A 14183-nucleotide genomic window follows, 5' to 3' on the forward strand; every position below is an offset into this window, starting at 1 on the left:
ACCTGAAAGGCAGGCTTAGAGCTTTACATGCTGTGCTCAGACTATAACTTAGAGAGAACCTAATCTAGTTGCACTATGATAGCTTTATTCTTGTGCTTCACTCTCATCGCTACTATTTTAATCTTACTGTGTTGTGTAGTTCTGGTTATTGCAGCTCACGCTTTGCTATCTAAAATGCAGTCGTTTTATTAAACCAATCTTTACAACCTAAACTGCCTTTGTCACTTATATATGAGACTGCACTGTGTATGAGAAAACCGGTTGTGACCTGAGTGACCACGACTTCACTGGGAAGTACTAAGATGTCATGCGCTTGGCTGCTCAATTGTCTCTTCCCTTTGGGAGAGATGAGGCACTGCTAGTTAGCCGGAGCAAAACCTGGATTTAGGGCGACAAGGGTCCTTCACCGTGGGTCAGACTCAGTCCCCCACACTGTGATTGATCTTGCTGCTCAAAATCCATTAGTCTCATTAGGATAATGAGAGCCTACGCGACAAGGTCACATGATCCAGCTGACTTCTTTAGAACACAAGCGTGACATGTTAATGTGCCAGCACAATGGCTGCTTTCAGATGTTCTGAACTGGTCCACAATGGTATTTAGAGCGCCTTCCAATTAAATTTCATGGCTTGGAGGTACAGATGAATAATGTTTTAACATGTGAGAGAGCTTCTCATTTACATTACATAGCTGGGGGTACAAAGAGCGTTCTTGGATGTTGATTTATATGTTTCATCTCAACTATTTCCTCGGGCAGTGGCCTGCTATTACACGGAAGTAGGTGGGGGTAGCCGGTTACCGCATTTTCTGTTGCCCATGCCTATTGAATTTTTAGGTCAATTAGTGATGAGAGAGGAAGATTAACGTGCTGTACATGGTGTGATGTATAACTTGTGGGCCTCTGTGTGCATGAGTGTCCTGCATAAGATGCTTCGAGAAATAGCAGACAATCCCGACTTCCTGTCACTGAATACCGAGGCAGAGTCACTGGAATTATATGGCAGAGAGGACCAAATTATGCGGCAGGATTGACCAATTAATGTGGCAAGAAAAGTCCAGTTATGGATCTACAACGCCAATAGCTGCAATTCGAGCAAGTGCGAGAACTCTTGCATTGAAAATGCTTGTTTGATAAATGGGTAACAAACTGAGAACTTTGATTTAATGAGCTATCTGAAGAGGCCACCATACTGATGAGCCTGGTTTCACATTCCACAATAGCTGGCTGTTCCTTAGAACTGCTGGTGGTTTTAACTCGCAAATTTCTTGTAATTGAGTATGTCCAGGGAGGGTAACTGATGGATTTCTTCACTCACTGTAATGGTTTTGGAGTCTTTCGTATGAGTCAGTGGTTTTTTCTGCAAGTTTGTAAAACACTCTGTTTCTCCAGAACTTCATATGGAAATATTTGCTGATTAAATCTCCTCTGAATTCATCTATTATTAATTGTAATTGAAATATTTTAAAGATTGTCTACATTTGATAAACAGGAGCATGAGTCATTAATTTTCTTAGCTTCTCTCTGAGCCCAAATAATTATGGAAGTAAGTTTATTCAATGTATTATTGATTGAGGATCGCCAGCCTTCACTTTTCCCAGACAGGAAACTTGCTAGTCCATTGTGATAGATTGTTTTAAAAGGGCAGACATCTTTATGTTTAGTGTGGCGTTCAGTAAATACCAGGATGTTGATTTGTTACCCTGATCTTGTCTCAAAATAAGAGGATTATTAGCTTTTGACCAAATAGGTGAGAAATACTCGGGGAGTCTAATACTTAGTAAATCTTCAATTGGGACGTCTTGTGCAGTCTGTAGAATTTGAGTTGAAGTTGTCTTGGTTATTTTTCGCTACATGGGTTGTCACATTTGTTTTAGTAAGATTGTTTTATAAGTGCATCACATTATCTCTCAGTGGGTGTCCTGTGTTGGACCAGAATTCTGTGGTTCTTTGTTTTAGTTACTTGTGATGCTGACTCTGACTGAGGTGGACCATTTATTCAGACAGTGTTAATGAATGATAATGCAAATGTAGTCGGGCTTTGACCGGTTTGTGGACCGAGCTACACTCTCTTTATTTCTTTCATTTTTTTCCATCAGAAGACCTGCTTGATTCTAATATTTCTAGACAAGCCAAAAGTAAAATTTGTGTTGTGTAACATACTACATTACTCCAGGTAGTCCTTTAAAGATGTAAGGAATTCTTTGGTTTTTGAGTTAACTTCTACCAATAACTTCTTGTTGGTAGACATCTCATCTTTTTGTTGGTCTGAATGACCAAAATATTGTGTTGCACACCTCTGTTTGGAAGTCTACATGGTATTGAGGCGAATGATGCTAACATCTGTAGCAGCTCATGAAGAGAATATATTTTGTGCCAAACAGGATTATAGGGTGATGATGCTCCTTTATCATATAACATATGACGATTTTCAACATGTCATTAGAGAAGAAAGACACTGTTGACGTCTCCTGATGATTACTGCCCATCACCTCCTTTCTCACCAGATCATTAGCTCACCAAGTCACAAAATCACTAGGTCACTTATTTCACCAAGTTGCATAATGATCAAAAAGTCAGACTAATGCTGAAAAAGCACACACTTGTAGCTCACAGGTGCTAAATTTTGGAAGACAAATACTAAGTTCGGCAGGTGCAAAAGGAAGTGAACTATTACCTTGGGTTTCCATGGATTTTCTTTCCGCAGTGTCTCTGGCTGCTGTTTCCTTCTGCGTTCTCGCGCAGTTCCCTTGGTATGGCCTCAGTAGCAGACCAGCGACCCATTCTAGTGCTCTCCTGGGAATCTGAGGCTACAGTAAGTTAGTAGAGGTTAAATGTGTGGTTGAATAGGAGCCGCAAGCTGTGCCGGTGCTGCCTTTATCACTGAAAAGTACCAGCACTTAGATGCTTCCACATGCAACTGCCCACCGCCACACCACGCTACCAACTATCCGGCAGCAGGGAGAGCATGGGCTCTGGAGTGTTGCAAGCTCAAGGGAAGCGCTAGGATTACTGCAGAGTGAAACTGGGTTGTGGGAGGCACGAGCAAGCTTGCAGCTTTCGTGATCACACCACTGACTCGAACCTTAAGCTCCCACTTAATGTGCAGGGGGATGGGAGAGGGTCCAATTAACTAATATGCCGAAGGCCTGATGAGCTGGAAACATAGGGCCCTGCTTTCAGCTTGTATCTCTTGCATCACAGCAGGTTCTTATGCTGTAGTCCTCAAAGACAGAATGTATCTTTTCCTGCTAAAACTGCACCCACAGCTTTCACACCTCTTAAAATTTCCCATAACAGTCTTCTTTGAACACTATCAGCCAGACCTCTTGCCGTAATTTTCTATCATACTATGTGCTTGGGGTTCTTTATATCAACTACTGCGACTGCTCTTAGACACCAACTGCTGAACATCCACTAAATTTGCTCTGACATTCCTTTTCACACCAAGACATCTCTGAACAAGTCTTCAGCAAGTTGGACTATTTTAACAGTTTACTATTGGGCCTCTCCGAGCATTCCTTTTTCCCAACTGGATAAGGTCATAAATATCACCACCACGACTCTTTATGAATTTCCAGCATATACCCCTTCCTTCCCGCGACCATCTTCTGTCTGTCTGACTATCTGCTAAAAATAGGGCCCTGTAAAACCTTCTCGACCTAGGTCTTCAAAAGAATGAACGGACTATCCCCTAATTACTTAATTCTGGATGCATATTTCAAGGACAGGCAAGTTTGACAAATCTAAGCATTTCCTAATATAGCCATTATTTTCAGTAAAAGCTTTATGAAGTTTGAAAACGTTTCACATGAAATTGCTAATCTCTAATCTCATCCTGTTCAGTCGCACCGGATATGGCTAACATTTTCTGCATATTTTTGATGGGAATTTTATGATTTCGCCTTGTTTTTTGTGCATAATCGAGTGACAGAACTAAAACTTTAAAACTCTATAAATGCATATTGCCATGTCTAGCAAGCAATACGTTTTTGATAACTATATAAAAGTATACCGTGCTAAGCGAATATCTGTTTGTGCTCTAACACAAATTGGTAAATGTGTCACGTAAGATGGTTGCCACATTTGCTAATTGAATTCTCCATTGTTTGTCTTATCTCCAGTTGCCTGGTTGCTGTGTGGTACATGTCATCCATTACACTGTTAAGCTCTGCGTCTCATAACACGATAACTACACCTTGGTGGTTATCACGCACATCATTGAAATACTTCACACATAAGATCAATACAAAGACAACATCCTTCCAACCACACACCCTACTCTGTGTAGCATGCTACCCATGTAGGCAAGCAGGTCAGCACCCCATGTAGGGGCAGAAAGCGCTATATATGTGTTGCAATACCATACAATACAATGCATATCTTTTTTAGTTTGAGTGCCTTGAGTCCTTATGCCTGCTCTCTAGTGTGCATAGGTAACTGTGAATCTGTTGCCCCCTGTATAGGGGAGGCTGTGTGTGCGTTGATCTGCCTGGATGCAGGTTTGAACTATATCTACAGATGACATTTGTATATCATTGTGTGTATGGTTAGTCGTTACATCTTTAGTTCCATGTGCAGAGGCTCTTGTGTTCCTTATAGCCTCTGTTCATGGAGGGATGTGTTTCTGTTGTGTTTGTGTATGAGTGTCTCTTGGTGTGTGTGAACTGATGTCTGTTAGTATGTGTCTAGGCACCTGGATCTCTTTTGTTTCCCATGTGTGCTTGAGTGCACTTGTGTTTCTCTCTATGCTTGGGTGTTAGACCTGACAGCCTTAGGGTGGTCTTCCCCCAAACTTTTTGGCTGCTGTGCCTCACTTTTTGCTGATCTGTTTTTGTTGGCCTTAGGACTCTGGGCACTTTACCACTGCTCACCAGTGCTAAACTGCATGTGCTGTCCCCCTAAAACATGGTAACATTGATATATCCACAATTGTCATATTGAATTTACTTATAAGTCCCTAGTAAAGTGCACTATATGTGCCCAGGGCCTGTAAATTAAATGCTACTGGTTGGCCTGCAGCACTGATTGTGCCACCCATTGAAGTAGTCCTTTAAGCATGTCTCAGGCCTGCCACTGCAGAGCCTGTATTAGCAGTTTCACTGCCATGTCGACTTAGCATTTAAACCCCTTGCCAATCCTTAAACCCCACTTTCATTACATATAGGTCACCCCTAAGGGTGGCCCTAGGTAGCCCATGGGGCAGGGCTCTATGTAACTAAAAGGCAGGATATGTACTTTTAAGTTTTATATGTCCTCTTAGCGAAAAACTCCCAAATGTATTTTTCACTACTGTGAGGCCTACCCCTTTCATATGATAACATTATGGATTTCTTAATACCCCTGTCAAGTGTAATTCCTGATTGAGAAGGAGTATGGAAGTCATGTTTGGTACCTATGGGCTTGTAATAATAAATCCTCTTTAATGGTAAAGCTAAATGGGAGGGAGGAGCTGGCACTTGCACCTGAATAGGGCTGTGTCTGTCCCCACACAAAAAGCTGCATACCCCCCTGTAGTGTGTCTGTGGCCAGGGCAGGAAAGGCAGGACCTGTGTGCACTTCAAAGCCCCTCTTTGAAGTCACCCCCACTTCAAAGGCACCACTGGTTATAAGAATGGATGTCTGACCCTACCTAGTCTGCACACTTCTGGACCTGAGGACATTCAAATAGGAAGAAGGACTGCTGTGCTACTGAAAGATCTGTCACTCTGCTGGACTTCTTCATTGTAGTGCCCGCCCTTCTGCCAGCTGCCCTACTTGGGACTGGACCTGAATCTCTACATCCCCAGAATCAAGTGACTCAAAGAGCTTGCCTCCTGTTCTTATGCAATCTCAGGGCTTCAAGGACTGCCTGCAACTCACCTACAGCACCTGGACTCTGCCAGCTAGGAGTCCTATCCTGCCAAGTGGTGCCAATGCATTCCTGGGCCCTTGGAAGTGGGTTCTGCAGCTGTGTTCTTCAGAAATCCATGCATCTCCGTCACTGCGCTGATCCGAGCCGTGCATCCCTCCTCCACACCGATGCATCGCTGCTGCCGCTGAGGACAAGGACTTTGCAGCGGAAACTGTGTGGCTCCAAATCGACACATTACAATCGGCTCTGGTGCATCACCTTTGCATCGCCGGCTATGTAGCTCGATGACTACGCATTGCCTTCATCGCTAATGGGTTCGATGTCACACCACTGCTCGAGGATCAACGACTGTATGGCTTGATGATGACCCATCACCTGACTGCGCGGATTAGAACTAACTCATCGCCGTCGCATTGTCTCCCCTGCTCCTCACATTGGATCCTCGATGTTGATGCAACCCTTTAAAACAAGGTACTGTTTCAGTAGGACAAGGTTGGCCCATTTAGGTGGCCAACGCTCCTTCGCAGTTGGCCTAAACGTTTGGATTTGCCCCAGTCAAGCACAACTAGATTGCCCCGATTGGCATTATACATTTCTGAGCACTAGAATTGCAGATATTCTTTGAAAATTCATATCTCGACTTCTACTTATTAGATTGTTATCATTTTGGTCTTGTTTCTCTCATTAAATTAAGAACTACTTTTCTATCCCGGTGTGGATTCTTTTTGTGTGGTATTTTCACTGTTTTTACTATATTGTGTTGCACAAATACTTTACACATGGCCTCTTAAGTTAAGCCTGACTGCTCTGTGTCAAGCTCCCAGAGGGTGAGCACCCCTTAATTTAGGGTGTGTATCTGACTTACCCTGACTATAGAGTGGTGGTCCCTACTTTGACAGGGTGCATACCTCTGCCAACTAGAGACCCCATTTCTAACATTGGGTGTCTGTTGGCTTTTTGCTTGTAGATCCGAATTTGCAGAGGAAGGCCGCTAATAAATTACTTTAACCAATAATGTCATGCAGTCCTATATTCATGATTGAAATGTCAAACCAATTTCCGTTCACCAGTGTTTTTATTTTTAATTTAGCACAGTAGTTTAGGTAAAAAAGATTTTGCTTTTATGTTTGAACTCCTACTAATTGTAAACAGTGACAGCTATAACATGGACATCTTTCAAGAATGTGTAGGTACGATCCAGTTTCCGTAGGCTTATCTACCACTTGACATGCACAGTATAAGGCAGCCATCTTAATATAAGATCTGGTAGCTTTTTTGTTTCAATCATGTTATTGTTTTTTTTATAATTATATCGAACAAATAGTCATTTCACATACCCCAGTTTTATTCTCAGTCCCTTTCGTTGTTTCCCAGCTCCTGAAAAATGTGGAAGTTTCCAATATTGGGAGCACGTCTGTTGTGATGAATTTAAAGCAAATGCTACGTTACAGATCTACTAACATTCATGACATTCTGCTTAAGGAGACCTAATAATTAATTTGTGTGCTTACACCATATTTCGGCATGTATAACAGCACTAGTGCAGTGTTTATTATTAATATTTTTAGTGTTTTCTTTTTTTAGAGCGGTGCAGAATGTCTTTATTTAAAGCTCGAGACTGGTGGTCCTGCACACTTGGAGAACAGGAGGAATTTGACCAAGGCTGTTTATGCGTGGCGGACGTTGACAACAGTGGCAGTGGACAAGGTAGACACACATTATAAAACGTGATGCACTTATGCTGATCTGTTCAGAAAAACGACGAATCAACGTCTGATGATTGGCAAATTAAGTTAAAGATTTTATGAAATTAGGAGTGTGGAGCTGTGCGGTGAGAAATGCTAAGCTGTGCCTCTGTTGAAAGTTGTGGGGGTTCTTTTGCAAAGTCTAGCTTCTGGTTCACTCCCCAATTGTCTGCTCCCCTCCCTTCTTGTATGATTGTAGTCTGTGCATGCGTTGTGAGGATTGGACTGCTGAGCGGTTCCTAGGAGGACTTCTACTGGGTTCCTTTTGCTCCATTCTTTGCTGAGCTATCCCCCTCATCTGATTGGCTATCAGCTCCGTCAAAACTGACACTCCACTGGCTTGTTGGCTTTTAAACTCTAATAGCTGATGCTAAGTAAATGTGCATTTTATGCAAACAATGCGCATTGCCGAGAGCTCCAAACACAGAATGATGAGTGACCGAAGCTCGACTCATTTCGCTTTTTAGACTTGATGACACAGTTACCTGTTGCCCCTAATTCGTTTTGCAAAACTGATAAACTGCATCTGGTTTCCTTATGATGTTGGCAGAAGACAGTTCTTCTTCCTTGAAATTTGGAAAGGCCGATTAGAACTCCACTATGAACAACATTGGCAAAGCCAGTAGAATTGACGTTTTCATGAGTTACTATTGGCAATCATGTTTGTGTTCTAGGGAGCATAGGTAGACAAAAGCATTAGCAAAGTTAATAAGTCTTGTAAGATATATTGGCTTTCTCAGTGTTTCTTTTTAAGCCATATTGTACTGCAGCATGGCTGAAAGTATTAACAAAAAGTGCTGTAAAAGTCAATGCTATCTGCATCAAAACTTTTTTTTTGTTGTTAACTTTCAACAATACTGCACAGCAGCAGCCCTGCTGTACAACATGAATAAAAAGATGACAAGCCAAATACCTCTTGCGTTTCTGGCTGTGTCGTAGCGCTTTGGTTTTGTTATTGTGGGTGGGTGTGGCCCAATACAAACAGCAGGAGGAGGGGGACAGGAGGCGACCAGCAACACATGACAGTTAAATGGGGCTAGGAACACGTGTGGGACAGAGATGGGTGGGGCTGCAAGAGGATGGACAGCAGGAGGGGGCAAGCAACACCACAGCCAGATGAAGGAGATGGCAGGCAACACCAACGGCAGAGGAAGGGATGTGAGAAGCATCACATGCAACTAAAAGCAACTTAAAAAAGAAAGTACTTTCGAAAGCGTGAGCATTGGAAGGACACACAGTAGAACAATGTAGCAGTACTTGGTTTAAGCTCCAGGGCAGGGACAGACAGACAGACAAAGGGAAGTGAAGCAACAACACAGTGCCCAAGGAGAAGCAAAGAAATGAGTGACGATTAAGCCAAACAATGGTATGTAGTGGGGGGCTGTAAGTCCCCTGTAAACTAACAAAATGTCTTGCAAGTAACAGCGCATGCTGTCTCAGGCGAGACCTTAAAAGGGCTTCTTTTCTGTAGCACAATTTTTTAGATGCTTTTGTCAGCACCATCTCCTCAGTGCTGCCGGGCAGATTATTGACTGTTATATAAACATGGAGTCTATTTTAGAACTATATTTTACATACTCTATTACTGTTTTACCATTGCCGCTGTGCTTATACGCAGAGTAGCAGCACTGAGGAGTGAGAGCTGACTGAAACATCTGAAAAGGGGATGTTACAGAAAAGAAAGCAACTTTTTTCTGTAGCACACATTTTTCAGATGCTTTTGTCAGTGCTCACTCTCTGTGCAAGCTGGCTGCTTGCAGACTGTAAAATAGTCCCTCATGCATTCCAATGGTGTTAGAAGCACTCGCCTAAACAGCTAATAGAAAAATGGTGACTTCAAAATACGCCTGTGGTCTGATCCAAGATGTGAATGACAATACTGCAAGCCAGTGCCAGAAGGATTCAAAGAAACAGAAGCCAATAGCTAAATGAGACTGACCCAAAGTCTAATGAAGTAGAACCTTTAAGGGCATATGGAATGTTTACCATGAATTGTGCAAGCATCTTAAACATTAAGCCCAAAAAGGGATATTTTGACTATTTTAAGCCATCCTAAAAGTGGCAGCATTAACAACAAAAGATCTTATTTAGTTGAAAAGTGAAAACTGCATCTGATACTTTAAGAAATATAGTCACAAAAGAGAAACCCATATCAGTGCCAGACTACAATGCAGACTTTACTGTTCATGCGTCGGGGAAAAGTGATGATTGTTTTTCGTCATTCAGAGGAGTTGAGAGCCAAACACTAACAAGGATCCTAACGTTGATTGACAAATAAGTCAGCTCCTGTCATCCCTTTTGCTAGTGGACTACGGGATGTCTACTGGTTAAGTGAAATCCTACAACAACAAAAAAATACTGTGGCCTTAGACTGCTTCCCCACATGTGTGGCACTAACCTGTGATATGATCACATTATTCTCATCTCAAATAAAAGAATGTCAAAGTCTTACCCACAGTATGTGCATTGACATGGCACCTTTAGCACTTGACTCCTACTGATAAAGTGTCAAGGCATACCAAGGCTTACTGAATTACGTGATGAGAGTTAGATACTCAGAACACAATGCAACAAAATAGTACCCTTCAATAACTATATGTACAGTGAGTAGTTTACCTCATAAAAAAAGAAAAATACTTTAATTCAGGCCTTCCCAAACTGTGGGACGTGACCCAGTGGTGGGTGCATGGCAATTTTTGGTAGTTTGCAAAAGTCTGAGCAGCAAATGAAGATGCCTTGAAATTCTTTATTTATCTTGTCACGTTTTATGCGCTTTAACAACAGACGTCTAATGTCAGGCTATGTCTTCAGATAAATTGCTGCCTATTTTTTTAATATGGTGTGGGTGTTTACAAACTCCTCTCACTTAGTAGCCAGAGAAAGAAAAGTAAAGTGAATTATGTGGTTATTGTTGGGGTACAAAGAGTGTGAAAGGAAAGGCAGTAGGATGTAATTTTTTTTGTCCGCCGTTTTACGATTCCATTATATCTTACAGAAATTGTAATACGGCGCATCGAATAACCATCACGTTTGTGACAGAGTAACTCGTCCGTCAAGATCTAAATCGGGCCCCAAGTCTCAAGCCTCCTCGACATTACAGAGCTTGAGAGTCAATACAAAAATACTTTGTTTAATCAGTCTAGAGAACCTTATTTCGGCTACAAGAGCCATAAAAGCACATAGCAGCAATAAATAAATACACAAGGTTATATAAAATATGTACAGTATCCCAGAGTGAATTAATACATTCTTTTTTTTTTTTAAACCAGATTTTATTAAGAGTTTAACATAGTTGATTCTTCTCATACATATGTTCCCTCTGCGGTACAATTCTTATTCATGTTTTATCTGTATAGCAATGTTATCAAACAATCTGGCTTGGTAATATCTAAATGTTTAAGCAAAATTAATGCTAACAACAATAATAACAATCCCCCCTCCCGGTCCCTCCCTAACCCCTTCATCCGAGAACCATGTTCAAACGTTGGTATTGTTCTCGAAGTGTCTCATGTAATCTTTTAAATGTAATTAGATATATTTAGGTAGAGATTTGGTCTACTATTTCGTCGTCTTAGTTATGGGTATATATTCCAGTATTTGATTAACGGCTGAGAGCCATGTCCCCTTTCATTGTGTATTATCACGCCCGTCATGTTGCCAACTGAGGGAACCTTAGGGTGCAGTGTCTGCTCTAAGTGTATCCATTATTACTTCCCATCCCTCTGCCATTTCAGGAAGTCTGATCCCTCTCCTGGATTCACGCTGGAGAAGCATTCCCTCTGCGTTTGCCCATTTAAGTAATTCGCTTTTCCATACTGGTACTCTGGGGCCCCTGGGATTTTTCCAATTAGATGCAATCTCTCTCTTAGCCAGTGTTAAAGCTAAGTCCTGGAATCTATCTGTGATTTTGTGTTTGGCTGAGTGAGTAAAGGCGTGTAAGAGACAGTTAGCCATGGAGCAGGTCACTTCCCTACTCAGGAGATGCGTCAGGGTCCGGCATACCTCTGCCCAAAAGGGTTCTAGGGTGGGACATTCCCAGAACATGTGGCTGAACTCCGAGCCAATCAACCCGCATCTCGGGCAACACTCTGTAACTTTACCAAAGTATTTATTTGTGCGGGCTGGGGTTAGGTAGGCTTGGTGCAGCACGTAAAAGTTTATAAGTTTAAATCTAGCGTTTCGAGTCCCTTTGGGAAGGTTTGTGAATTAATACATTCTTGCTAAAACCATTATACAGATAAAAATGTTGCTCTAACAATCCAGCATGCCCCAAGGAACTTAGTAACAGCAATGACTAACGTCAGGCGAGTGTCTGATCTGAGAATTCGAAGGGCTATGTCGGACCTGCAAATTCCCAGCAGTCTACAAGCCGGCGCCAGCCATTTCCTACGAGAGGCAGCATATGCAGGGCAGACAAATAAGACATGAGGGAGATTTTCAATGCGTGCTTTGCAAGCTGGGCAGATGGTTGTTTCATCATGTGACCAGCGACTGGTAAGTAATCTCAGTGGCAAGATGCCTATACGGATCTGGAAGTACAATTTCCTTTCTCTTGGCACTGTGATTATGTCCCAGAAAGCCTCGTATTTGCACATCTCTTTTAGGTTGGCAAATTCACATGATAGTGTGGAGTGAAGTGCAACCCCCAGATCTTCAGAGTCTACCACATGCCAATACAATTTTTTGAGGTCACTTTTTGAAGGAAAGGAGGCAGTAGTTGGAGAGTCCCAGAGTTCTCTAAGCCCAAGCAAATAAGGTAACCCTTTGATGTGTCTGAGCCAGGGATACTTTAAGAATGGTCAGCTTCTAAAACGACCTGCAGGGCTACCGTAAAGGAGGCAAGCTCTGGGGTAGTTCAAAGACGTCACCAGTACAAAAGGGGACGTAGGTGGGCCGTATGTCCAATACATTTCATGCCTAGGTCCTTAAAAAGGAGAAACAGTGTGGAGTACTTGGTGGGAGGGGGCACAAGATTTCTTAGGAAATTATTTTCATAAATCGGCATTTCTTGGGATTTGGCATAGCCCCACAGTTCAGCCCCTTAAAGGGCTAAGCTCACAGCCTTGGCTTCATGTAGCTGTATTGCAGGGCTTATTGGTTTGGTATGCGAGAGGTTAAAATCCTTTATTAAAACCCCTGTTGTTTGCTTTAGTTTTAGTGCTTGCTTTGCAATGTGTGATTTCCAAGAAATTTTTTCATTTAACATTATGCCCAGGTAACTAGATGTGCCCACCTTTTCAAGTGGGGTAACCTCAAGAATAAACTTCCCTCTGAAGGATCTGTGGGGATTGAGCATCATTAATTTCGTTTTAGAAGCATTGATTTCAAGGCCCCGCGTGGCTCAAAATTCCTCAAAGTACTTTGTTTAAGTCTTGGTCAACATCTATGCACCTAACTCGGCCAAGGGTCATTCTTCGCAAAACTTTCGGCCAGATTGGCCTCACACCTTCTACAGTCAATAGTATTGGGAGGGGGCCTTAAATGTGTGGCAGACCCAAATATGGACTTATTTCACCCCCCATTTAATGATTCCCCGATCACAAGGTTGGCACAATAGTTTGCAACCTGGCAGATGCAATGGGGCCTCATAGATGCATGGCGCAGGCTATACCCCCATGCCTAAGACCTCTCGTACTTTTCCAATTAATATGACCTACATGTACGCTTGGGTTCCTTCCCTTGCTCCCCTGATGTGTTTTCAGCCATACATAATGGCGAATATTTGGCCCATACTGTCTTGGACCACAACCCAATATTACTGTCACTGAGGTGGGGCCACACCCTTCCGCGTACCCCTACATAAATATTAAAACCGGAATCATTGGAAGATACCTGATACCAGAAGCTGTAGACAACACATTGCTCATTTCTTTATGGAAATCAGTGCCACAGCTAGCAGCCCGTTAGTTAGAGGGATGCTTTTAAAGCGGTGCTGTGGGGGAGATGTATAGTGGAGTCTGTGGGGATACGGCGAGCATTGATCAGAGACACAATAGAGGCAGAAGATAGGTTGAGAGAGGAGGAAAAAATAGACCAGGACAGCCAGACTGCCAGCATAGATTATTAGAATTAAAAGAGATAGTAGCAGACCAAGTTGAGCGACTTTGCTGCTTTGATTATAAGAACTACATATCATGGGCTCACGCAGAGAGAGATAAGGTGGGTAGAATGCTTGCGTGGGTAGCGTGTCCAACTAAGAGAGGATCGATCCTTATGGAAGTACAGACAGACACAGGGGACAGCCTTTACAAACAGGAGGAGATTAATGCCAACTTCCTGCAATAGTATGAGAGACTATATAAAAGTGCCCTCCACTATGCTATAGAGACCACCCATGCATACTTCGACCAGGTGCCACTCACTGCACTTACACAGGAGGCGGCTGAACAGCTGGAGGGGTGGCATTACACTGCAGGAAATTAGGAGTGCCATTAGGGACTTAGCTAGGGGTAAGACGCCAGGAACAGATGGCTTCCAAATTGAGTTTTATGCCACGTATTCTGACCTGTTAGCCCTGCAGTTGGTCACCCTATATAAGGCTGCAAAGGAGAGGGGACTGTTGCCGGCTACGAGGAGGGTGGCACAT

General features: G+C 42.7%; 1 protein-coding gene across 4 annotated transcripts in view; it reads left to right on the forward strand.

Moving 5' to 3' along the window:
- Nucleotides 1-14183, forward strand: part of BBS9 (Bardet-Biedl syndrome 9) — a 1749160-nt gene that overhangs the window by 42526 nt on the left and 1692451 nt on the right. For 3 of the 4 annotated variants that reach the window (XM_069215483.1, XM_069215485.1, XM_069215487.1), the window contains exon 2: nt 7437-7559. In XM_069215483.1, coding sequence (XP_069071584.1) covers nt 7448-7559 — 112 coding nt within the window. In that variant the 5' untranslated portion in view covers nt 7437-7447. Of the gene's footprint in view, nt 1-7420; nt 7560-14183 lie in introns of all 4 variants that reach the window. The other variant, XM_069215484.1, reaches the window with a different exon arrangement.

The sequence above is a fragment of the Pleurodeles waltl genome, chromosome 2_1 (assembly GCF_031143425.1).
Source record: "Pleurodeles waltl isolate 20211129_DDA chromosome 2_1, aPleWal1.hap1.20221129, whole genome shotgun sequence".
Classification (NCBI taxonomy): Eukaryota; Metazoa; Chordata; class Amphibia; order Caudata; family Salamandridae; genus Pleurodeles; species Pleurodeles waltl.